This window comes from Trichechus manatus, unplaced genomic scaffold (genome assembly GCF_000243295.1).
Source record: "Trichechus manatus latirostris isolate Lorelei unplaced genomic scaffold, TriManLat1.0 scaffold00006, whole genome shotgun sequence".
NCBI lineage: Eukaryota > Metazoa > Chordata > Mammalia > Sirenia > Trichechidae > Trichechus > Trichechus manatus.
Window position 1 is genome coordinate 24,122,626 of NW_004443942.1, and position 25,173 is coordinate 24,147,798.

General features: G+C 36.9%; 1 protein-coding gene across 1 annotated transcript in view; it reads right to left on the minus strand.

Annotated features, from left to right (window-relative positions):
* The window catches only part of CCDC73 (coiled-coil domain containing 73), a 100,438-nt gene that overhangs the window by 64,170 nt on the left and 11,095 nt on the right, over positions 1–25,173 (minus strand). Inside the window, exons 2-5 of the mRNA XM_004369763.2 lie at positions 20,262–20,333; positions 9,582–9,653; positions 8,059–8,094; positions 7,065–7,139 (exon numbers count right to left, since the gene is read on the minus strand). Of these exons, the coding sequence (XP_004369820.1) occupies positions 7,065–7,139; positions 8,059–8,094; positions 9,582–9,653; positions 20,262–20,333 (255 nt within the window). The remainder of the gene's footprint in view (positions 1–7,064; positions 7,140–8,058; positions 8,095–9,581; positions 9,654–20,261; positions 20,334–25,173) is intronic.

Sequence of the window (25,173 nt, forward strand, 5' to 3'; positions counted from 1 at the left end):
CTCAAGACAAAGGCAAATACAGAAGAGCTCTGTAGAAAGAATTTCACAATGCAACTTTATCAGAAAACAAAACAAAACAAAACCCTCCACTGAAAAGGGGCTCTCAATTTAAAACTTATGAACCCCACCAGAAAGAGATTTATGATGACAGAAAGTTGGCAGACACTGCCAACAGGAGGATTAGAACCCACCAATAATTAGAGATAACACAATAATTATAAAAGTTATTTTAAATTATTAAAGACCAAAAGATAAAATAAAAAACTTGAGAAAAGTATAAGACACTATTAAAAAGGCAGATTTGAAAAAGCACCAAATACAATGTCCTTAAAAGAAAAATGTACAAATGAAATAAAAAGCTCAATGGATAAATGTCTTAGTTATCTAGTGCTGCTATAACAGAAATACCACAAGTGGATGGCTTTAACAAAGAGAAATTTATTTTTTCACAGTCAAGTAGGCCAAATTCAGGGTGTCAGCTTCAGGGGAAGGCTTTCTCTCTGTCGGCCTTCTCATCAATGTTCCCCAGGACTAGGAGGAGCTTCTCTGCGCAGGAACCTCAGGTCCAAAGGATGCGCTCTGCTCCTGGCACTGCTTTCTTGATGGTATGAGGTCCCCCTGTCTCTCTGCTCACTTCTCTCTTTTATATCTCAAGAGATTGCCTCAGGACACAATCCAGTCTTGTACATTGAGTCCTGTCTTACTAACACAACTGCCATCCATCCTCCCTCATTAACATCATAGAGGCAGAATTTACAACATATAGGAAAATCATACAATACCAGGAATCATGGCCCAGCCAAATTGATATACACATTTTTTGGGGGGACATAATTCAATCCATGACAATAAGTTATATCGCAAATAAAGACAAAGTTGAAGAATTAGTGAACTAGAAGATAAATCTAAGGAAATTATATAAAATATTGTAAATTCAGAGATAAAGTGATAGGAAGTGTATAAGGTAAAGAGACAAGGAGGACAGAATGAGAAAATATAAAATTATATCTTCTTAGGAGTTGCAAAATCCACCAGCCGCTTCTTGGAAACTCTATGGGGCAGTTCTACTCTGTCCTATAGGGTCGCTATGGTCGGAATCGACTCAATGGCAACGGGTGACAGGAGTGGCAAAGAGAAAATTAAAAGACTTGGTTAGGAGGGGGCAGCACTTGAAGAAATAATGGCTGAAATTTTAAGAATGGATGAAAATATGAATTTTCATATTGCCAAAATAAATCTGTTAACCTACAAAAAACAGAAAAAAGGGATAGCCAATCTTTTGGTAAGAAAAAGATTATAATTCCGTTCAGAAACTTGTATAACTTGAGAATGCTTTTTTTCACGTTCCCATCCCTAGGATCTTTGCTTTCTTATCATTTATTCTTCTATCCTTCTCCAGACCACAAAATTACTCAAATCTCTAAGAATTTTTTATGCATAAATGTATACTCTCAAAGTCCCAGTAATTTAGTTCCTTTTTTGTCACTGTGGTTATGTATGGCCTAATAAAATTAGACTTCAGTAGTAGAAACCATACATTATGTATTAAACATGCCTTCAGTTCTGTTGTTATTAGGTGCCATCAAAACCCTATGTACAACAAAAGGAATCACTGCCTGGTCCTGTGCCATCCCCACCATCGTTGCTATGTTTGAGCCCATCGCTGCAGCCACATGTCAATTCATCTCATTGAGGGTCTTCCTCTTTTTCGCTGACCCTCTACTTTACTAAGCAGTTCTGTAAGAGGAATTAATCTATAAATTCAGTAAGTTCAAAATTTAGTGAAATAAAATAACAAAATCATAGAGCTTTAGAGCCCTTTGCCCAGTATACCCATTCCGGTTTTTACCCTCTTTTACCACCTATCCTCTCTCTTATGTGTGCCTCCTCTGGGAGAGTGAATGAAGCCCTCTCCCCTACTTCCTTACTCTGGATATGTTACTGACAAGTTTTAAAGTGAGAGCCTCTTTTCAGTGTAGGGTGTTTCTGGTTTGGTTTGGTTTTTGTTTTCCTGATGAAGTTGCATTGTGAAATTCTTTCTACAGAGCTCTTCTGAAAGTATGTGTGTGTTACTACTTCACGGAATGGTCTTGTTTGGAAAATGCTGATGTAGTTCAATTTCCTCATTTCACTTAAAAGAAAAGTGAAACCCAGGAAGACAAAGTGTCTTGCCACAGGATCATATAATAAGTCATTAATAGGCAGAGATAGTTTTTTTTAAATCTATAGGACAATCAGCTAAATATCTTTATTTAGCCCTCTAGGCATATTGTTGGAAACCCTGGTGGTGTAGTGGTTAAGAGCTACGGTTGCTAACCAAAAGGTTGGCAGTTCGAATCCACCAGGCACTCCTTGGAAACTTTATGGGGCAGTTCTACTCTGTCCTAAAGGGTCGCTATGAGTCGGAATCAACTCGACAGCAATGGAGGCATACTGTTTTCATAAACAGGTTTGTCACATAATTTAGATATAGGCAGATATCACTGCTCTAAACCCATCCCTTTGAACTCAGATAACAAGGTGCCAATCTTAGATGGAAACAGTAGGCATTCAAAGCATCCATGAAAGCAAAAATAATTCAGTTTTTTGATGTGTAGTGGTCTTTGTTTCTGTTTGTTTTGTTTTGAAATTCAGTAAGTAGAGTCACTAGGCTATGAGCTCCTTTAAGGGAAGGCACTGTTTTATTTCTTTTTCCTAGTACCTAGCACATGGTAGGTATAACCTTAAAAAAAGAAAGAGAAGGGAAGTAAGTAACCAGAGAAGTAAAGGAAGGACAGAAGTTGCTACACGTTAGATAAAAGGGTGTGAACTTTGCCTAGTGGATTTATATCAGATTCTTAACTGAACAGGAACTTTAAGTTTCTTTAACTTGAGAGGGAAAAAAAAAATCACAAGAACCTTTATTGTCTACAATGTTCATGTATCATGTTCAGCAGATCATGAGGTACCCTATATATATCACCTGTACTATGTCATCGGTCGGACAAAGCAAAACAAATCCCTACAATTCTTGCACAGAAGGGTCAGCCATATGAAGGAATTTCTTTTGCTTTGGAAATACTCTACATTCTCCAGATAATACAACATGCATGAATGACAGCAAATGAAACAATTTAAGAAGGAATGTTAAAAGAATAAAATACTTATAATAAAATTAACCCATTCCTTTATCAACAATTTTTTACCAGGAAAAAAATAATACATTTAAAGATTTACCAAGAAATAAGAAATTAGGCAAAACAAAAGATAAAAAATATGCCTAGTTTAAGACACTGTAAGAAAACACATTAGAAAGCACCTTTTAAAATAGCTACAATGGTAATTTTTTTTCTCACTTATAAGAACAATTTTTAAATTTCTCCAAATCATTAGGAAAAAAAAGTTCACCTACTGGGATCATTTTAAACTGGATACCTATGATATAGTAAGAACCACTAAACTTTACAGCTAAAGAGCTTAATGACTAATTCCGTTTATCATCATTTAATAACTTGTATTTTTATATTTTATTTACTTTAAATTTTCTTAAAAACATTAGTCCAAACGGACATGAAATCTATAACACAGAAGGGCTTATAATGAAAAACAATATCCCCTGGTTCCACTACTCATCACTCTCAGACTTATCCTTCCCTCTCCCACAACAACCCCTTGTAACCGTATCTTTTTTTCAGTTATTCTAGTGGTTATTTTCATAACTCTAAATAATATGATTATATTGGTATTCCATTATTTATCTACTTTAGACACCAGCAACTCCCCACTGGAAAGATAAATGCTAAATTAGCAGTCAGCTGCTAACTGAAAAGTTAGAGGTTCGAGTCCACCCAGAGGTGCCTCAGAAGAAAAACTTGATCTATTTCTGAAAACTCTGCCATTGAAAGCTCAACAAAAAAGTAAAAAGGTGGAAACAACCTGAATGTCCATCAACAGATAAACGGACAAACAAAATGTGGTATATACGTACAAAGGAATATTACTCAGCCATAAAGAGAAATGAAGTGCTGATACATACTACAACATGGATGAACCTTGAAAACATTACACTGAGTGAAGTTCATCAATCACAAAAGGACAGATATTATATGATCTCACTTATATGAAATACCTAGAATACGCAAATGCATAGAGACCAAAGTTTTCTAGTGGTTACCAGGGGTCTTTCTCAATTTCTCACCAGTATTTTATAATTTTCAGTGTATAGGTATTACACATCTTCTCTTAAATTTATCCCCAAGGGTTCCATATGTTTTGGTGCTATCATAAGTTGTATCACAGTTGTATTTAAATTTCTGATTATGTGTTGCTAGTATACAGGAACACAGTTGGCTTTTGTATATTGATCTTGTACCCTGTGATCTTGCTAAATTCGCTTATTAGCTCTAGTAGCTTTTTTGTAGATGTTATCAGATTTTCTACATAGACGTCATTTTATCTGCGAAAAAATACAGTTTTACTTCTTCCTTTTCAAATTCTATGCCTTTTGCTACGTTTTCTTGCTTTATTACAGGATTCTCTATCCAGAGAAAATATCCTTCAAGAATGAAGGTGAAATAAAGACATTCTCAGATGAAGAAAACTAAGAAAATCTGCCACCAGCAAACTTGCTCTAAAAGAACTCAAAAGGAATTTCTTCAGACAGGAAGCGAAAAATAACAGAAAGAAACTCAGAATACTAGGAATGAAGAATGAAACAACTGGGTAAATATAATAGACTATTCTTTTCCTCTTGACTTTCAAAAATTATATTTGATAGTTAAAAGTGAACACTATAATATGATGTGTTGTTCAATATATGTAGAGGTAATACTTAAAACAACCTTACCATAAAGGAGGGAGGATAAAGGGACCTAAAAGTGGTAAGGTTTCTACATTCCACCTAAAATAGTAAAATGCTGATAGAAGTAGATTGTAATAAGTTAAATACGTAAACCAAAAAACCAAACCTGCTGCCATGGAGTTATTCTGACTCATGGCAACCCCGTGTGTTACAGAGTAGAACTGCTTCATAGGGTTTTCTTGGCTGTAATCTTTCAGGAAGCAGATCGCCACACCTTTCTTTTGTGGCACTTCTGGGTGGGTTCAAACAGCCAACCTATAGATTAGTAGACTATTGCAAACCACATGCACCACCCAGGGACCTAGAAATATGTATACACACATATATATTCACATACATACATATAACCAGTTGCTGTTGAGTTTGACTCTGTATGTCAAAGTAGAACTGTGCTCCAGGGTTTTCAATGGCTGATGTTTTTTAAAGGTGATCACTAGGCCTTTCTTCCAAGGTGCCTCTGGGTGGACTCGAGCTTCCAACTTTGCAATTAGCAGCCAAAAGCATTAACCATTTGTACCACAAGGGACTCCTACATACATATATTTTTGTTGGGTGCTGTCAAGTCAATTCTGACTTATAGCAACCCCATGGGACAGAGTAGAACTGCCCTATAGGGTTTTCTTGGCTGTAATCTTTACGGAAGCAGATCTCCAAGTCTTTCTCCTGCAGAGCACTGAGCGGGTTAAAACAGCCAAACTTCTGGTTAGCAGCTGAGTGCTTAACCATTGTGCAACCAAGGCTCCTTCCTACATACATACACACACGTATATATACTGTATCCCTATAAAAATTATAAGAGATATACCCAAAAATATATGTCTCCAAGCCTTTACTCATACCTTTCTGCTAAGAATGATCTCCAGTTTCTCCTAGATTGACTAATTGTTAACCATTTTCCATATTCACTTTCTCTTTGTATTTACACACACACAAACTTACTTTTTCTTTTCTGAATCATTTGAAAGGAAGTTGTAGCCATTAGGAAACTTCACCCCTAAATACTTCATCATGCATTTCTAAGAATAAAGACTTTCTCCTACAGAACTACAATACCAATATTGTACATAGGAAAAGTAACAGTAATTGATAATCATACTCAAATTTCCCAAATTGTCCTCCCAATTTTTTAAAGGCTATTATTATTTTTTTTCCTCTGACCCAGGATCCAATCAAGGTTCATATTGTGTACTTGGCTGTTATATCTCTTTAGTCTCTTTTAATGATGAACAGTTCCGCATCTTTTTTTTTTTTTAAGGACATTGAATTTTTAAAAAAAAATAGTTTAGACCAGTTGTCTTGTTTTATGTCCCATATTATAATTTTGTCTCATTGTTTCTTCGTAATTAGATTTGGGTCAAGATTTTTGGAAACGCGAAGGAAAACAGATGTTATGTGCTCCTTATTGCATAATAACACAGTTAATTCATGGAAAGGCTGTCCCACTACTAACACTACTGGACTTGATCATTTGATTAAGGTGGTATCTATCAGAATTATTCCACTGAAAAAATACATTTCCCCCTTTGTAATTAATGTTATCTATGGGGTGATACTTTGAGATCATGTGAATGTATTCTTTCCCGACAATCTTTATTTTGCTTTTTTACTTCATTTTATTGTTTGTCTTCCCCACTAGGATGTAAGCTCCACAAGGGCAGAGATTTTTGTCCTTTTTTATTCACTGCTGTATCCTCAGTACTAAGATCAATACTTGGTATACAGTAGGCCTTCAATAAATATGTATTGAATAAATCATTAGTTGTATACCTCTGTATTTTCTGTGAGACTGTGAACAACTTGAGAGCAAAGGTGTTTTCCTAGTCTTTGTACTTCCAGAAAATGAGCACATAGGGCTCATTTAATGTTATTTTATTTTAACTTTTAAGGACCTTGGATAAATCAGTTGTATGTGTCAAATTAGTTTTCCTCTACAAAGTGTTAAAATCAGTATATACCTATTTCCTTATATTTCTGTAAAAAATAATAAAAGTTATTTCCATATTTCATATTAAAATAAAAGATGATGAAATAAAAATCCTACTAATTTGTAATTCAAGCCTCTCAGGAAAAAAGTATTAAATTATGTGTACATTAAAAGATATTTCATTAATGTAAAACTGAGTTTTTATCAACTTTGTTTTGCTAGCTTACATGTTTAATAGAGTTTTACTGGTACAATGTTAAAATACCAAATTACTTTTTAAGCAATACTAAGTTATTTTACCTGTAATGCTTTTAATGTTTCCTTCAATCCTTCTATTTCTTTCTCTTTTATTTCTGTAGCAAGTTGATATTTTCCCTTTAAATAAAAAACTACATTTCAATACTTTCCAATGTAAATCATTTTGTAAAGGACACTGTAAATCATATTGAAATATAAGCGCTCAAGAACCAAAAGCTCTACTTTAAACCTAATACTTTACAAGCTTTAAACTTGTATCACATTACAAATTATGTTTCAATATCTTTAAAATATCATAAAATTACACTAAGGGCTTTATCTGATTATATTTATCATGAAATGGAAAATCTTATTACAACAATAAATCTTTTATCAGTAGAGCTTTTCTACCTAAACTTATAAACAGTATATAATTAAATATTTAACTCATCCAGCTAGAATAAATAGATTCCAATTAGTAAGATACAAGTATATTTGTCTTATGAATATAAGGACATGTGAGAAATTCTAAAAGAGGGTCTTTTGCTAAAAATAAAAAACTATAAATTATTAATATTCTAAATGGGATGTTCATTGACATAATAAAATAGCCAGAGAAAATACTTAGTGCCAGATTAATTTCTAGGTTTTTTCAGAGTTGTGTCCTCTTTGTCAGTAGGTATGCACTCAGATTCAAACCATTTTAATGTTTTTTAAAGAAGGTGATTATGCTGAAAAGCATTAAAAATATATTACCATTAATAGAAACATTATAGAATGGAAAGAGCAATAATTTGAGGCTAAAGAGACCTGGGTTGTAGTTGCAACTCTGACACTTCAAAGTGGAACGTTCAGCAAGTCATCTAATCTTGCTAGATATCAGTATTCTTAATTACAACACTATAGGGGCCAGGTAACACGATTTCCTTGGGTCTGTTCTGTTTACAAGATTCTAAGCAATCAATAATCTCCATTATTTTATTACTAATACTCCTTTCTATTATGATAATTAAATACATTTAACTATGCTCCAAATTATTTAAAAATTAATAAGTACCTTTTCTTCTTCTAAGGCACACATCTTCATTTGTAACTGATAAACAATTAAAAAAAATAAAATACAGGTAAGTAAATAGCAACTACACTGGTCAGTGAGACTACAGAAAATTTTTACCTGTCTATATTGTTTGAACTTAATATAATGTGAATATACTACTTTTATTTTCACAAAATAAATAATAAAGATATAAAAGGGAGGGGGGAGCCAGTCACTAAAGTAAATGACAATGTAATGGCCCTAATTAGAGATACCAATCATCCTTTAAAGTTTAGTTTTCCCCTCCAGAAGTTTTCTTTAAATGACTAAATATCTTGCCATGTTATATTCTTAAATATTAACATGTATCACTTTCTGAAGAAACAGTTTCATGAATTTAAAGTAAGCATGCCAAAAGAATGTAATGAAATATTCCAAGCAACACGGGGATATCCGGCAAAATTGTCAAAAAATAAATTCTTTGGAACTCTCATCTCCTTTTCCATACTCTTCACTTATATTGAAGAACCCTTAAAAAAAAAAAAAAATCCAAGAGCACTTCCTCCTTGTGCTCCAAATATGTTATCTTTATCTCGCCCAAAGTTCCTAAGTGATAACAGAGGCATAGCCTTGCTCTCTCCTAGAGAATACTATGCTATACAATTGGCTTCTTTTACCTTACTCTACAATTAAAACTGCCATAACTTTGGTTAGGCCAATCTCTGATAAAAAGAAGAAAGCATATCATCTGCTTAAACAAATTCACACTAAGGTGTGACCTACCAATAACCTAACCCACTAATGATTTAAGTCATACAGATTTATTTTTTCACCTGCATTTTGCTTTCTAAACACTAAGAAGAAAAAATGGTGATGGTGGGATAGATATAAAGAAAAAACTTCAAGAAGCTACTCTCCGTGAGTACAAGTTTTTAAACTAATATTTTCTAACAGTGATTGAAGAGAAATTTGAGACAGCCAAGAACAACAGAATTCAAAATAACTGAAGGTGTTGCAACTCATATTAAAATCTTTTCCTTTCGTTTTTCTCTGTTTTTTTCCTACAAGTCTTTCTTAGTGGCTGATGGTTGATATATATGGCCACGATAATCACCTTCCCTTATCCTCGACATCTCCCTACTTGCATCTCAGCTTTTCATCAGTGTTAAAATTCTGGTTTGGGTAAAGGGGTAATGTGGAGAAGGTAAGATCCTAGGATACTCTAGTGAAACAAAGAGAAGAGAGAACAAGAACACATATACCAGTCACAGTTACTTAAATTATTTAGAACAGATGAAAACACATCTCCATCTTCAAGAAAAGTTTTCCCAATTTCTCTCCTTAACTAATGCATTCTACTACTTTATAACCTTACCCTTTGCTATCAGTCTTAGTCCAAAAGTACTAAAATTTTTTAAAACTTACACATTTTTTCTCCTTTTTGTCTTCAGTGAGTATGGAAACCAGTTTGTCAAAATATTCATCAGAAGGTGAGGTAACACAAGATTTAAAACTGTAGTGTTTGTTTAGCCTTATGAAATTACCTGCTTTTTAAAAACTGCCATTGCTTCTTTGTGTTGCTTTGCTAATGTTTCCTTTTGATTTTGAAGAGTTTCCTGTTTTAAAAATTATGAGAAATTAAAATGGAAATTGTAGCAATTCTTTCCATTTTAAATTTTAATTAGGTTCACAATTTAAATAAAAGTTAAACATATTTGAAGCTGACAGCCTTCGGGCACCATTACCAACCCCCAACTTCCTTGTAAGTAGAGTAGCATGAGCCACCTTCCCTCCTAACTGGTTTCTCCAGATGTTTTTTAGGCAATCGGCCAACTTCCGGCCCAAGGTAAGAAAAACAAGAAGCTGGGGTTGCAGACCACAGAACCAGTTAAGACCAGATCTGGCCGGCCTGACATGCACGGAACAATCAATCCTGTCTTCTGGGTGACCCCAGAAATTTTCTCCTGCCAGATGGAACCAAACTTTAATGGCCCAAGATTGGGGGAAGACTTTCAGAAGTGAAGGGGCCAAGCCTAAGAACCAGCTTGAGAGACCACCCCCCCGCCCCGCCACCCCGCTTTGGACTGCGCAAGCACAGACGATCGAACTGGCCTGAGAACGCCTTTTTAAACCAGACCAATCAATGACCTTGCTCTTTCCTGCCGGGACCCTTCCTCAGTTTTGTTGCCCTTAATTAAAGCTGTTTTAGCTATTGTTCTGGGAGCTATCTTGGTGACCTGAGTCCCTGTGTGTTCCTTTGCTTGGCCAACCAAATAAAGCTGCTTTCACCCGTTTCATGTCTCTATGGCTGCGCCAAGTCGAGGGAGACCTGAGACCCCGGTAACATACCTACTGAGTAGATTATTTCTGTTCTTGGAATGTAACTTTAAATCAATTTTACTATTTTAACTGTCATGGAATCAACATGCAAAAATTTGGCTTTCAGTTGCTTCTTCATAATAAAAACACATTGCTTTTTTGATTTTTAAACTCTGGACTGACTTCCTCTTTCATGCTCCTTCCTTTTCTTCAAGAAAATATCTTTTGACCAACAGTTATTAAAATTAACAGTCCTAATACACAGCAGACTATAGTCTTAGAGCTTCCAAAACTACCTCAGAAACCAATTTTATTATCTAAGTACACAGCTACCCTATAGGACAGGGTAGGACTGCCCTATAGGGTTTCCAAGGTGCGCCTGGTGGATGCAAACTATCAACCATTTGGTTAGCAGCCATAGCTCTTAACTACTGCACCACCAAGGCTCCGTCTAAGTACATGGTAACATACAGTTTTTAAATTCATTGAAATATTAAAAACAAACAAAAACTACCACAGGGTATTTTTTAAAGAAAAAATCCACATATTTGATTCCATTTCTTTTTTTCCTCCCCTCCCCACTTTTTGATGGAGGTTGTGTGTATTCTGTCCTTTAAATTCAAGATGACTTTAAATTTTTTCTTCTATTTTTATCAAATAATTATCATTTAAAAAAATTAGATATAAAGATTGCAACCAGTTACAAATTTTTCTATTATTTGCCTCCATATTGCTAAATAATATGTTGACTTATCAACTTTAAAAGTGCATCTCTTTACTTCCTGTCATGGTAGTTGAAAGTTCAGTATTCTTACACAACTGACCATCACCCTACATCCCCTGCGCCTATTCATCCAACACAGTTTTATCAAAACTGTAACTTAAATCAATAGTCGGTATTTACATTACTATAGTTATGTAAATATTATTCAGTGCTGAGCCATGTAGTATACCATGGTTAAATTTCTATTCACAACTTTTTGTTTTTCCTAAAGTTGGTAATTACTTTAAAATATTTTTAATTCTCATCGCAAATCTAAAAAAATAATGCTGTCAGTTCCAGAACCGTATCAATTGATTTATACATCAGAAGAAATCTCAGATTCAAAGAAATGGAATGGGAAAGACAGAACGGGAGATCCTGGGAATGACTCAGGGGATCCCAAACTGCATAGGAAACCAGACAGATTTAGAAAAGCTGTAGATGTTGGACAAAATCTTTCAATGACTATCCCCAAAGTTTTTCCTGTGAAAACAAACTGGACTCTAATACAGTCCTGCGAGCAAAGAAAGAAAAAAAAAAATGAGTCCATTGGAGACTTCAAGCATAGGTTCTTTAACACTTTAAGACATCATTCAGGAGTAGACCCTGAAGTACTTTCCCTAACTTTTTGTAAACAGTCTTAATCCAGAAATAGGGGATTTAATTTGGAATAAAAACTGGGATGAGAAATTCCAGTTCTCCAAAACTCCAGATCTCAAAAAAAGCTTTGCAACAAAAGCAGAATAAACTGAAGGATTTAAGATAAAAAAACAACTAGATGTTCCCACTCTAGTCATCAAGCACTGGAGGAGGGAGCCTCGTGATAAAGATACCTACAGATATTATAAGCAGAAAGAGCATTGGAAAAATAATTGCACTGTGCTAGCTAAGAAAATGAAGGGAAAAAAATCAAGTAGGTGAATCAATGACACTGTTCCAAGGGGAAATCAAACACCTAATTTCCCATTTTAGCCTTAAACTTGCAAAGAGAGATTTTTCTAAATGTTAAAAGAAAATCCTGTGAATTTTTATCAATACCATAAACACTGCCATCATCACATAACCTCTCCCTCAGAGTCAATGAGTTACTCAGATGGTAGGTGTCTCTAATAATCCACAGATACACTATAACTTTCACTCCTGGATCCTCAACAGAGGAGTATTGTTTTCTCCCTCATAAGACAACACTCATTAATTTAACAGATAAGGATTACTATGCAAATAGAATCACAAAATTAAATTCTTCACTGATTTTTTTTTTCTTTTGAGATCCCTGAGGACTTTCCTATTTATAATCAGATCATAGCTAATTTGGACATTAGCTTACTGGTACCTTTATGTATGAATCAAAGCAAATTAAAGGTCTCCATGAAGATCTCTTTGTGGGTAAAAAGTTCTAGTGATATTGGCAGCAAGATTCAGTCAGATCCACTCACCAAAACCTCAACCTAACTTTATACAATGTCCTTTAAAACTAGATGCTAAAGAAGAACGAAAGTCAATAGTTTAAAAGCCTAATTGAGAGAGGCTGAATCGTACCTTATATCAGTCTTTAAATACTATTCTCTCCCAGTCAAGAAATCCAGTGAATGAGGGCAAAGATTTGCTCAGGATCTTAAGGTCATAAATAAGTTATTTCCCTACTTCCTTGTAGGGCTGAGCCCAAATATTAAATTTTCAGTGAGGCTTCATATTTACCATTATAGATATGTGTTCTGCTTTCTATAATGTCCCTTTAAATTAAGACATTTAATATAGTTGTTTTTTCCTGGGGAGGCCAACAATTTACCTGGATGGTTACGCCTTAGAGGTTAACTGAGAAGTCTTAAGAACCTTAAATTTCCTGTGATTCTAATTTTCACAATATGTGGACAACTTTTTTCTATGTTCTATAGATGAGGAGAGTTCTAAGACTGACTCCATTTATCTACTCACTGTTTTAGCTCAGAAGAAACACAAAGATCCCAAGGAAAGTTTAGAATTTTATCAAAACAAAGTATATTATTTAGGGTATGATTTTTCCCAAGGAGGTATATCTATCACTTCTCATAAATTACAAGCCATTCAGTACTTTCAAAGGCTGCTTACTAAAAGAAAATTAAGAAATTTTCTGGGTTTCATTGGCTACTGCAGACATTGGGTTACCAGCCCTCTGAAATCATCACACCTCAATAATTGAACTTTTTCCTTAGGAACTTAAACATGAACAGGGATTTTTTTTCTATTTAAAAATAACTTAACTATCCAATAGCTCCCCCACTCCAGGCATTCTAATTATCATAAAACTTCCTCCCTATTTGTACCTTAGCAATGTAAACAAGCCCTTGTTATTCTGACTCAGAGTCCAGTTGCCTACTACAGTCTTTCCAGTGGCAAAAGACTGCTCCTTATCTGTTATGGATTAAATTGTGTCCACACAAAAAATGTGTGTCAACTTGGTTAGGCCATGATTATCAGCATCGTGTGGTTGTCCACCATTTTGTCATCTGATGTAATTTTCCTATGTGTTGTAAATCCTATGTCTGTGATGTTAATGAGGTGGGATTAGTAGCAGTTATGTTAATGAGGCAGGACTCAATATACAAGATTAGGTTGTGTCTTAAGTCAATCTCTTTTGAGATATAAAAGACAGAAGCGAACAGAGAGAAAGGGGGACCTCATACCACCAAGAAAGCAGCACCGGGAACAGAGCACATCCTTTGGACCTGAAGTTTCTGCACTGAGAAGCTCTTAGACCAGAGGAAGATTGATGACAAGGACCTTTCCCCAGAACTGATGGAGAAAGAAGGTCTTCCCCTAATGCTGGCACCCTGAATTTGGACTTCTAGCCTCCTAAACTGTGAGAGAATAAAGTTTTCTTTGTTAAAGCCATCCACTTACGGTATTTCTATTATAACAGCACTAGATCACTAAGACATTATCAAAGGGCAATGTTACCAGCAGCCAAACTAGTAGAGGTTTCTACTGACTTGGTTTAAGGATCTTGTTTAAACTTGATGGTTCCTAATGCTGGCAATCCTTGTTGCTTACTGAAAACACATTTCTAAGCAAAAAGGCTTACCTCCTATGAATTTTTATTACTCTCTCCCCAAAGCATTCAGTGCTGCAATACTTTCTTAAAAACCCTACTACTTTTTTCCCATTACCCAAGGAAGGGGAAATCCATGATAGTCTAGCCTCTGCCTGAGCACTGACTATGTCTCAGATTATTAGAAATCCCCCTAGAAATCTAGATTTAATCTTGTTTGTTGATAAGTTATTTCTTGAACCGAATCAGGCAAGATACACCACAACAGTCTCAACTGACTCCTATAATATGACTCCTTATCCATTATACCCATTGCCGTCAAGTCGATTCCAATTCATAGCGACTGTATAGGACAGAGCAGAACTGCCCCATAGAGTTTCCAAGGATTCGAACTGCTGACTTTTTGGTTAGCAGCTGAGCTCTTAACCACTGCGCTACCAGGGCTCCTATATGTATGCCTCCTTATCAAAGGTAAAATCAGCCTACAAGAAAGAACCTATCACACTGGGTAGAGATTGCCAATTGTCAAGAGACAAGAGAGTTAACATAATACAGTGATAGCAGGTATGTCTTTGGAGGGCCATGATTTTGGTACAATGCAGAAGCAATTAGGGTTTCTTACCTCAATAGGTATCCCAGTTAAAAACGGTCAACAGTTTTAAATGCTGTAATGCTTTCTAAGAAGATGGCTCTCAAAAAGCCATGCTAAAAGGAATAAATGAAGGCTAAAGGAAATGCCCTAGCTGATCATTATAACAGACAGGAAGCCCTCATTCAGCTCCTCCCAGGACAATCCAAAAGGCCAAATATTTGGAGATATTCAAAAAGTCTATTTGGAATGCCCACAACTGGCTCCAGAATCTGAAAAGAGTATGTGAGAAAAAATATGGTTATAAATTACAAGGTAATCATTGGCCTTTCAGGATGGACACTTGGTGGCACCAGAGGACCTCAATGAAACTTTGCAAAAATTTTACACACAATTACTCATCAAAGCGAGCAATTAAACATTACACTCAATTAGCATTGGTGGGGAATTTTTTACTAGGACTGCTGAGGATATCTCTAGTGCACATCGTATTTATCACCAGCACAATGCTGGTAAAACTTATCCTCAGAAACCTAAGCCTCAGGATCACTTTGAACACCTCCAGGTAGATTTCCTAAAATTAGCCCTACTTTGGGTTCTGAATGTGCTCTGATCATTCTGGATGGATTAAAACTTTATCTTGTCAGAGAGCTTCGCTACAAGAGAAGAAAAAAAAATTTACTGGATTTTCTGTTCCCAGCCTGAAGAATTCCAGTGACAGAAGCACTTATTTTACTGGAACTCTTATTAGAGAACTTTGCAAAGCCTTGTCATTTACGTAGAAACTTCATTACCCTAATCATCCTCAATCTTGAGGACAAACAGAGAGGGCCAATGGCATATTAAATCTGATACTCCTGAACTTCCACAGGCAAGAAGGTTACTTCTAACTCTCAAGACTATGAAGTCCATACTCTACTACATTCATCGTCTTTTGCCATACAGACTTGTTAGAGGTTTCTCTATTAAGTTGGATATTTCTCTTGTGATTCTGGACGCTTCCTTACTTCACACAAACATGGTAAAGTACTCCAAGGGATTCATGCAATAAGCATCTTAGTCTTATTGCCAATTGGAATAACTTGCCATTCCACTACATGACCTAAAACTCAGACATACCATCTTCTGAAAATGATCCCAGAGGGGGAAAAAATGCCTTGAAACTACAATGGAAATAATCCTAGCAGGTACTCTTGACTACTAGCACAGTAGTTAAACTCCAAGGAATAGATCCTTAGATTCATGTCTCCTAGCTAAAGAGACAAAAGGATTCACTCTCCCATACCTAGACTGCCATTCCATCAAGATATTTAAAACTAAGGGGTCTTAAGAATCCTTCAGAAGCAGATTGTCTTCAGGAGGAGAAAGTGTCCATCCAAGAGCAATGGATAAAGAAGTAGACTATATAATGTAGACAGCCTCTATCCAAGACCTACAGAATAAGATCTAGATCAGGGGTCAACAAACTATGGCCCATGGGCCGATTCTGACATGCTGCCTGTTTGGGTATGGCTAAGACTCCATTAATAAGCTGACCTCCAAACGCCACTCTGACTGGTGGGCCACAGTAATATTTTGGGTCTCCGGGAATTAGTGTCAGTTCAGAGCTAGTATCCAGTAATCCCCAAAAAGTCTGATTATTTCCTTTTCCCCAGTGAACAGTCACTCTCATAAAAGGCCGTAAATCCTTTTGGGGAAGGCTGGGAGAAAGATTAACAATATAAATTTTTGGCAATGTAGTGGGGTCCTTCCTCAAGGGGACCTGGCGTCTCTTCATTCAAGGGATTGTGAGTCTGTAAACTCGCTCAAATCTGGGAATTGATTGAGGGGCTGTGACTCTATTCTGGCAATTTGAGTTAGACTGCCATTCACTTGAAGTAGGATTCTTCTGCTTGTACAGATCAAGTAAATATTTAGTAGATTTTCTATCTATTTCACTCTTAGGGACACCATGACTGAGTAGTCAAAACCTTAAGTCCACGCATGTCAGACTATTTTGATTACTGTTTTGACTTCACTGTCTATTACGGTAACCACACCTACCTTGTCTTTGTCGATTGAGTACTGTCACTTGGCCCCTACCACCATAAGGTCCAATCAGCCTCATTGTAGTTAAGTGTCTTAATTCATTAGGGCAGTTCCCACTGTCAAATATGACTTACATAAAATAGCAATCACAGCAGTCTCCAAGGATGCTGGGGCTCCCTTCACAAACTTGTTCCTCACTGTTGTGGTAAAAGGTGTGTCTTCTGGGCACTCCATGTGTGGGTTTGTGGGTCTAACCTGATAAATCCACTCTAACATGCCAATTTCTCTAAACCTTTAGTTACCTTCTCCTACAGTACACCAAGGCAGGTCTGGTATTTCAACTTGATTTAGTGTAGGCCACCATTTAATCCACATTTCAGTGACCCAACCAAATAAACTATTAGATCCTTTCCTAACTTCTTGAGCTGAAACATTGAATGAAGAATCTGTGCTTAGTGGGCCCATATCAATAAACTCAGACTGATCCAACCTTATGTTCTTTGCACTATTATCCCACACAGTTAATAGCCATTCCCATACATATTCCCCAGGTTTCTGTTGTACGTATTAGAAAGCCAAGCAGTTCTTTTGGAGACTAGCATACCTCCTCCTAGGTCACATTCTGTATTTCACCTTTTGGGGCTCACTGGAACTTAAGTCTAGTTACAGGTCTAGAAGCAAAAATGGGTTGTGGGGGTGGGTCCTAGGAACGTTCAGCAATGTCTTATAAGGCATCTACTCAGGAAATGCCCCAGGAAATGAACGGAGCACTGCCCCAGGTGATATCTCAGCAAAGGCTCTTTAGACAAAGCTGGGTTACTCTCATTAGATGGGGGTGGAGGGGGTAATGATTTACTAGGGAGGGTGTCTTAGCAGACAAAGATGGCATAATCTCTTCAGATGGGAGGAAGAGGGCTGGTTCTGTTGGTAGGAGTGATTCAACAGAATTTAGAGGCTCAGTGTCCTCAGCTTCCTGATTATCTGCCCATATGTCCCCATCTCAAGTTTCAGGATCCAATTTCTTCCCAATAAATGCCCTCACTTTAACTTCAGATACCATTCGCAGTTAGGAATTCAGCTAACATTGTAATTCAGCCACTCTTATGATAAGACTCTGGGTTTGTTTTCAGCAATATCAGCTTTGTTACTACAAGAAATAATGCTTTCTTTCAGGGCACAAGTGGCAACTTTCAGGTCTTTTATGCAGCGCTTCAGCTGTGACTCTGAAGCCCTGAGCTCATCTCTTTTTTTCACCACTCTGTCTAGCAAAACTAGGAACAACCAACCAGCTTCCCTATACTTCTCATTCTGACAAAACTGTAGAAAAGTATCAAACGTGATATTACCCTGAGCCTTCCTTCTCATCAATACTTGATCTATTGGTGGTGATGTTTCACATATTAATATTGCCACCTCATGCCATGGTTTAGCAGCGCCCTCTTTACTAGTGGAGGCAGAGTCATCAGTGCCTTTAAGACTAGTCAGACTTAAGAACCAATTTGAAAACTCATCCTTACAATTTTGTTTGTCTAGAACCACTCTTGGTACCAAAGACTGGGTTCTCTAGAAAAGCAAAATCAGTAAAGCATATATGTATATGGAGAGAGATTTATCTCAAGGAAATGGCTCACATGGTCGTAGAGGCTGGCAAGTCCCAAGTCCGTAGGTCAGGTTTCCGGCTGTAGGCTTCTTCTGACTCATGTAGCTGCAGAGGCTGATGAACCTAAGATCAGCCAGTCAGACAGCAGGCCACTGGCTCATGGACTGCAGTGGTTGATGTATCCAAGATTGGCAGGTAAGACAGCAGGCTGTTGGCTCACAGGCTGTGGAGGCTGATGAATCCCAAGATCAGCAGGCAATACAGCAGGCCGCTGCCTCAAGTCTCAAGAACCAGACGTCAGAGATGATGAGCCAGATGCAGGATCCAGAGCAAGCAAGAGAGCTTTGCTAGAACATCCATATATATTGGATGCAAGCCACCCCCCCCAAGGAAACTCCCTTTAGAACTGATTGGCTGATCACATCAGATCACATCATGGAGGTGATTACATCAGATCACAAAATGGAGGATGACTACATCATTACATAACTTCCAAATTACATCATTGCATAACTACCAAACTACATCATAACTGTGAAACCACTGAGAATCATGGCTCAGCCAAGTTGACACACAATCTTAACCATCACACACATGAAGCCTAAAATATTTACTATCTTGCTCTTTACAGAAAAAGTTTGCTAACCCTAGATCTAGATAATTGGAGCTACAGATTGTCATGCTTTAATATGCCTGCTTTTGTTCTTTATTTTTCTAGATATCTTCTTTCCTCTTTGTTAACGATCCAGAAACTTAAGCCAGCAAACACTTATTATACCCAAGGTCCTTATCCTTAATATTGCTCTCGGTATTCTTGGGTTACTCTATGCTATAAGTCCAACAACTGGCTGAAATTTGTTTGTGATTTGGGGATGGCATCAGTTCTCCTCATTTAATTTGGGCATTTTTAGCTTCTAGCTTAGAAGTGGACTACAACATCCAGTAATTATCTTTTTCTAAGTATTTTTCTGCATTGCTGTGTTCAAATGTGCTGTTGTTACACAGTCTATGTCCTACCAAACGATCAAATAAATGATCTTCCAAAAAAGGATATATATATATATATATCAGCTGAAACAACTCATCACTAGAAACAACCTGATATGCTATCATGACTCTTCATAAAGCAGTATAGATTTTGACTGATCAGATCCTCAAATAACAAAGGTCTATCCAGCAGCTCAGTATGAAGGACGACCACTAAGAACTGGAACCACCTGCATCAACAAATGCTAACAGAGCTATCAGTATGAAGAACTGAGACTATTTGTGTCAACATGACTTAATTTTTTGTTCCAAGAAACCTTTGCTCAGTAAAGATAAGACCGTAAAAACCGATAAACTGTATCATTGTTTGGTTCAGGCAATTATGGCAAAAGAATTTATACGAGAGAATAAATAGTCTGCTCATTTGGGCAAACAGCTGGTTTACCAAACAAAAATTTACTCTCAAGACTTACTTCAAGATTTTCATGTTGTTACCCTAAACTATTATGTCACAAAACTCACTCAATCCCTATTAATGTTCTGCCTTAAAAATTTTGCCTTAACTCACTTGGTTATAGAATATATCAACAGCCTTGGAAAATATGTTAGTTCTGATGCTTCACTTCTTAAAAAAATATTCTCACTCCCCATAACACACAATATGGTTCATAATAGTTTTCAGCGCTATCATCAGTTTTATATTACCAGAAAGCCAGGAAGAATTTTTATTCTCAGTTTTCTAGAATCCCAAATGCTAATAACAGTATTTAAAATTTAGTTAAAATTTTCTTGAGATAATGTAATACTCCTAAATATATTTAGACAATTTAAAAATTAACTTTTCAATAAGGATTAGAATATATTTTAAAATAAATGCTAAAAATGCTAATCTGAGGGAAAAAGTACTCACCTTTTGCCATTTAAGCTCTTGAATCTCCACAATAATTTTACCAATGTGCTCTTCATATTGAGTTTCTGCTTCCTGGTTAAAAAGAAAAATAAAAATGATCTGAAAATTAGGACTTTGAGACTTATAGTTTCAGCTCTTTCTTGTTGTTGTTGGTTGCCGTCAAGTCAATTCAGACTCATGGTGACCCCACGTGTGCAGAGAAGAACAGCTCCCTAGGGATTTCAAGGCTGTGACCTTACAAAAGCAAATCACCAGGCTTGTCTTCTAAGGTGCCTCTGGATTGATGTGAACCGCCAACCTTTCAGATAGTAGTCAAGGGCTTAAACTGGTACACCACCCAGGGACTCCACCAGCTCTTTCTAGAGAGGCACAAAAAGCATCCCTCCACCATTACAAGAAAAATACAAAATAAAAAAACTGGACAAACTAATGATGGCAAATTAATGACTTTCTTTGAACCCGTTGGAGAAATGAGGTTACAGATCAAACAATTAACTCTAAATCTGGATTGAGACAGATGCCTGCAGGGAGAAACAACACTCAAGCATTTGCTTGCTTACCTGGGGTATAAGCCACCGAATGCCATATAAGCCAGCAAGAAGATTCAGCTAGAAATCCTCAATAAATTGCTAAAGGCAGAGTATGGGCTAGAGTAAAAACAAGAAGCCACTGGGGGCTGCAGACATAGAGAGGTTTGCACCCTCTACTAGGCTTTTCTTCCAGGAAATCTACCCGATGCTCAAAGGGAAGATCAGGAAGAATCCTGAGAGTTTGACCCCATAGTACTGGCTGAAGAAGGGGAGAGCAGCCAGAGACCATCTTCCCTATTTCCCCTACAGAACAAAAGCCTTAATCTGCAGGGAGAAAAGCAATGAAAATTGTAGCTAAGGACACTAGTGGAAACCCTGTGCAGCTGGGAAAGGGGAACAACAGCTACTATTAAAACTCTACCCAAGGTAACACTGAATGTGTGAAGTATACACAGCTTGATGAAGGTAAATTATGTCACTAAAAAGTACACACAAAAAAAGGACCTGTTGGTAATTGCTATGGCATATATAATTTTGAAACAATAGCAAAAACAACCAAAAAACATATGTGTGGATATATATGTATGTATGTAGGCAAATACGTGTATAAACCCACTGCTGTCAAGTCGATTCTGACTCATAGACACCCTACAGGACAGAGCAGAACTGCTCCACAGGGTTTCCAAGGAGCGGCTGGTGGATTCGAACCGCCAACCTTTTGGTTAGCAGCTGTAGCTCTTAACCACTGCACAGCCAGGCTCCATATATGTGTGTAGGTATGTATATATGTGTATGCATATGTATATGCATCTATGTGACTGTATGCACATATATTCATATATATAATAAAGCACATAGGGGGCACAATTATGAATATTTCTTAAACTTAACCAAAAGCCTTGTAGGATTGGATTTCTGGATTTGAAGGATTAGGACCATAGTCTCATGGGACATATCAGTCAATTGATATAATATAGTTCATACAGTTACATTTTACATGCTAGTTTGGTGAGTAGTGTCTGAGGTGTTAAGAGCTTCCAAGTGGCTATCTCACATACAACTATTAGACTCTACCGGTCTGGAGTAAATGAGAAAGTAGGAAACCAAACATCTAAAGAAGAAACTAGTCTACAGGACAAAGAGTCTACATGAACTATGGCCTTATCTACCCTGAGACTAGAACTAGATGGTGCTCAGCTACCACTACTGACCATTCTAACTGGGGCCAATAGATGGACCCTGATAGAATGGGAGAAAAATGTAGAACAGAACCTCAAATTCCTAAAAAGTAACTTTCTGAGAAAAGCAAAAACTCAGGGAATTTACTACCATCCGACCCTACTCTCCAGAAAATGTTAAAAAAAAAAAAAAGTTATTGAGGCAGAAGGAATATGATATAGTATAGAAACTTGGATCTACAGGAAGATATGAAGAGTGCCAGAAATAGGATTAAAAAGATAAACAAAAATCTTTTCTTCTTTTAAATTCCTCTAAAAGTTAACTAACATTTTAAAGCAAAATACAATGATGTATTGTGTGATTATAGCATATATAAAAGTAAAATGTACAAGAGATGAGAAGAAAAAAAGAATTCAGAATGTAATCATATAAAGTCCCTACACAATACATGAAATGATATAATATTATTTGAAGGTAGACTCATATTTTTTTAAAAAGTACATTGTAGACTTTCGATCCAGACAAGATGGTATAGACTCATTTCTCCCAGCTCCTCCCTGCTTCTCTCTTCTCAGTACAACTAAAATCCTTGGAAATAATGTAAGAGGTAACAAAAAAAGAGAACTTGGAAGGTGGAAAGAGGAGGGTGAACTGGTTAAAGACCCCAGACTGGAGGAACAACATAGTGGCTGGGCATCTTATGGTCCCCCACCAAACAGAAGGCAGCAACCAAGGTGTGGCATTCCCTGACCCCGAACTCAGCAACAGTGGGCAGGCAGCCCAGGTATGTTCATTCCTTCCCTGGATCAAACAGGAATCCCACTGCCAACACCAGGTGAGCCAAGCAGCACCAGCAAGGGCCAGGGGAAGCAAATTCCTTCCTTGTTGGGCCTGAGATTCCATTCTCCCACCTAGAGAAACCTGGTAGATGGGCAACACTGGCAAAGGCGATGCCACCATAACGAGCCTTAGCCTAGGAATCCTCTTTGCCCCCCACAAGACTGAGACTCCCTTCCCCCACCCAAAGACATAGGGCAGCTGGGTGGCACCATCAAGGCAAATTTTGTAATAACAAATGACCTGGCCCCAAAAGCGCTCTCCGTCTTCATGAACTAAAGACTCTCTTCCCCTACCTAAAGGCAGCAGGCATCCGACTAGGGAAACTCCTTCTACTGCCTCAGGTAGTACCAAGGAGAGGCTAGTGGAAGCCCCAGAAGCACCAGATAAATCAAAAAACAAACCAAAAAGCAATGTAAAGTTTCTAAAAATTAAGTTGTCATTGGAACCATACCCCACAAAAGTAGGCCAGGACCTATGTGCTAAACCTAAACAGGATGACTGCCTGCTAAAATTAATTATTTAAGTAAAACCCAGAGTCACCTGCCATAATAGACTAAATGTTCAGGATACAATAAAAAATCTCCCATCATACTAAGAACCAGGACAATCACAAACTGAATGACATATACCTTTAAGGTCTGATGGAAATCTAAATTCTGCAAATTAAATTACTAACATCACACATATTCTCTCTCTCACTCACACAAAGACACACACACACATATCCCACACTCCTATAGTTTGTTGGGCATCCCAGTTGGCTGGTAGGTATATTATCAATAGTCTCTTATATTTTTTTCCCTCTACATACCAACTTCCACTCCACTCTCAGGCCAAACAATTCTCAAAAGTTCAGGGAAATGAAAAGTAGCTGCTCTCACAAAAGCTTAAAAATCTCAGTTGTGCTGAAGGAAATTTTTATAATATCCTTTAGTGATATATTTCTTAAATACCTTTGTTTTCTTTTGTTTTTACCAAATATCATTTGCTATCCTATATGCTCTTGTTATTTCTATATGCATGAAGGACAAAAAAAGCTCAGTTTCCATCTATAACAATTTTTCCAATATTTATTATTTTTAATGCTTGTTATTTGAAAATAATTATCACTTTATTTGGTACTTACTATGTGCTACAGAATGATGCCTGGTGGTGCAGTGGTTAAGCACTCAGCTGCTAACTGAAAGATCAGCAGTTCAAATCCACCAGCCACTCCATGGGAGAAAGATAAGGCAGTCTGCTTCCATAAAGATTACAGCCTTGGAAACCCTATGGGGCAGTTCTACTCTGTCCTATAGGGTCGTTAGGAGTCAGAATTGACTTGACAACAATGGGCTTAGGTGCCATACATTTTATATGTGTTCACAGAGTGTTTAATTTGAAACATAATCTCAGAATTGTTTTATCATAAAACCTTGCCGCCAGATATACTACTTAAAGGGGATATATAACTTGTTATACAGTATTTGTTAAAAATTGATCTCCTGATTTTACATTCATACCACACATTCAAATAAAAGACAGGCAAATGCTAAGAATAACAAAAAATACATATTTTCAATGAGCTGCACCTTTTGGACAGTCAATGGCCATTCTTATACCTGGTCAGTTACTTTTTATATTATACCTATACAGTACTTGCATCCTCTAGTCATGTTCTCTACTTGTCTTGCCATTAGCATTCCTAATCTTCTAGTTGTAGAAAGCTCTCAGAATTCTGTACTGACAGAATTCCGTTCTCATTGTATATAAAAAAACCTTATGTTGTTGCTGCTATTGCTATTATTTTTACAGTCACTGATATTGTTGTTCTTTTGCTTCATCTTTTTATCCTGTTCTGTTTTGCACTAGGTGCTTGTCTTAGTTATCTAGTGCTGCTACAACAGTAATACTACAAGTGGACGGCTTTTAACAAAGAGAAATTTATTCTCTCACAATCTAGTAGGCTAGAAGTCTGAATTCAAGGTGCCAGCTCCAGGGGATGGCTTTCTTTCTCTCTCAGCTCTGGAGGAAGGTCCTCGTCATCAATCTTCCCCTTGTCTAGGAGCTTCTCCACGCAGGAACTCCAGGTCCAAAGGATGTGCTCTGCTCCTGGTGCTGCTTTCTTGGTGGTATGAGGTCACCTATGTTTCTCTGCTACTTCTCTCTTTTATATCTCAAAAGAGCTTGGCTTAAGACACAATCTGATCTTGTAGATTGAGTCCTGCCTCATTAACATAACTGCCACTAATTCCATCTCATTAACATCACAGAGGCAGGATTTACAACACATAGGAAAATCACATTAGATGACAAAATGGTAGACAATCACACAATACTGGGAATCATGGCCTAGCCAAATTGATACAATTTGATTCAATCTA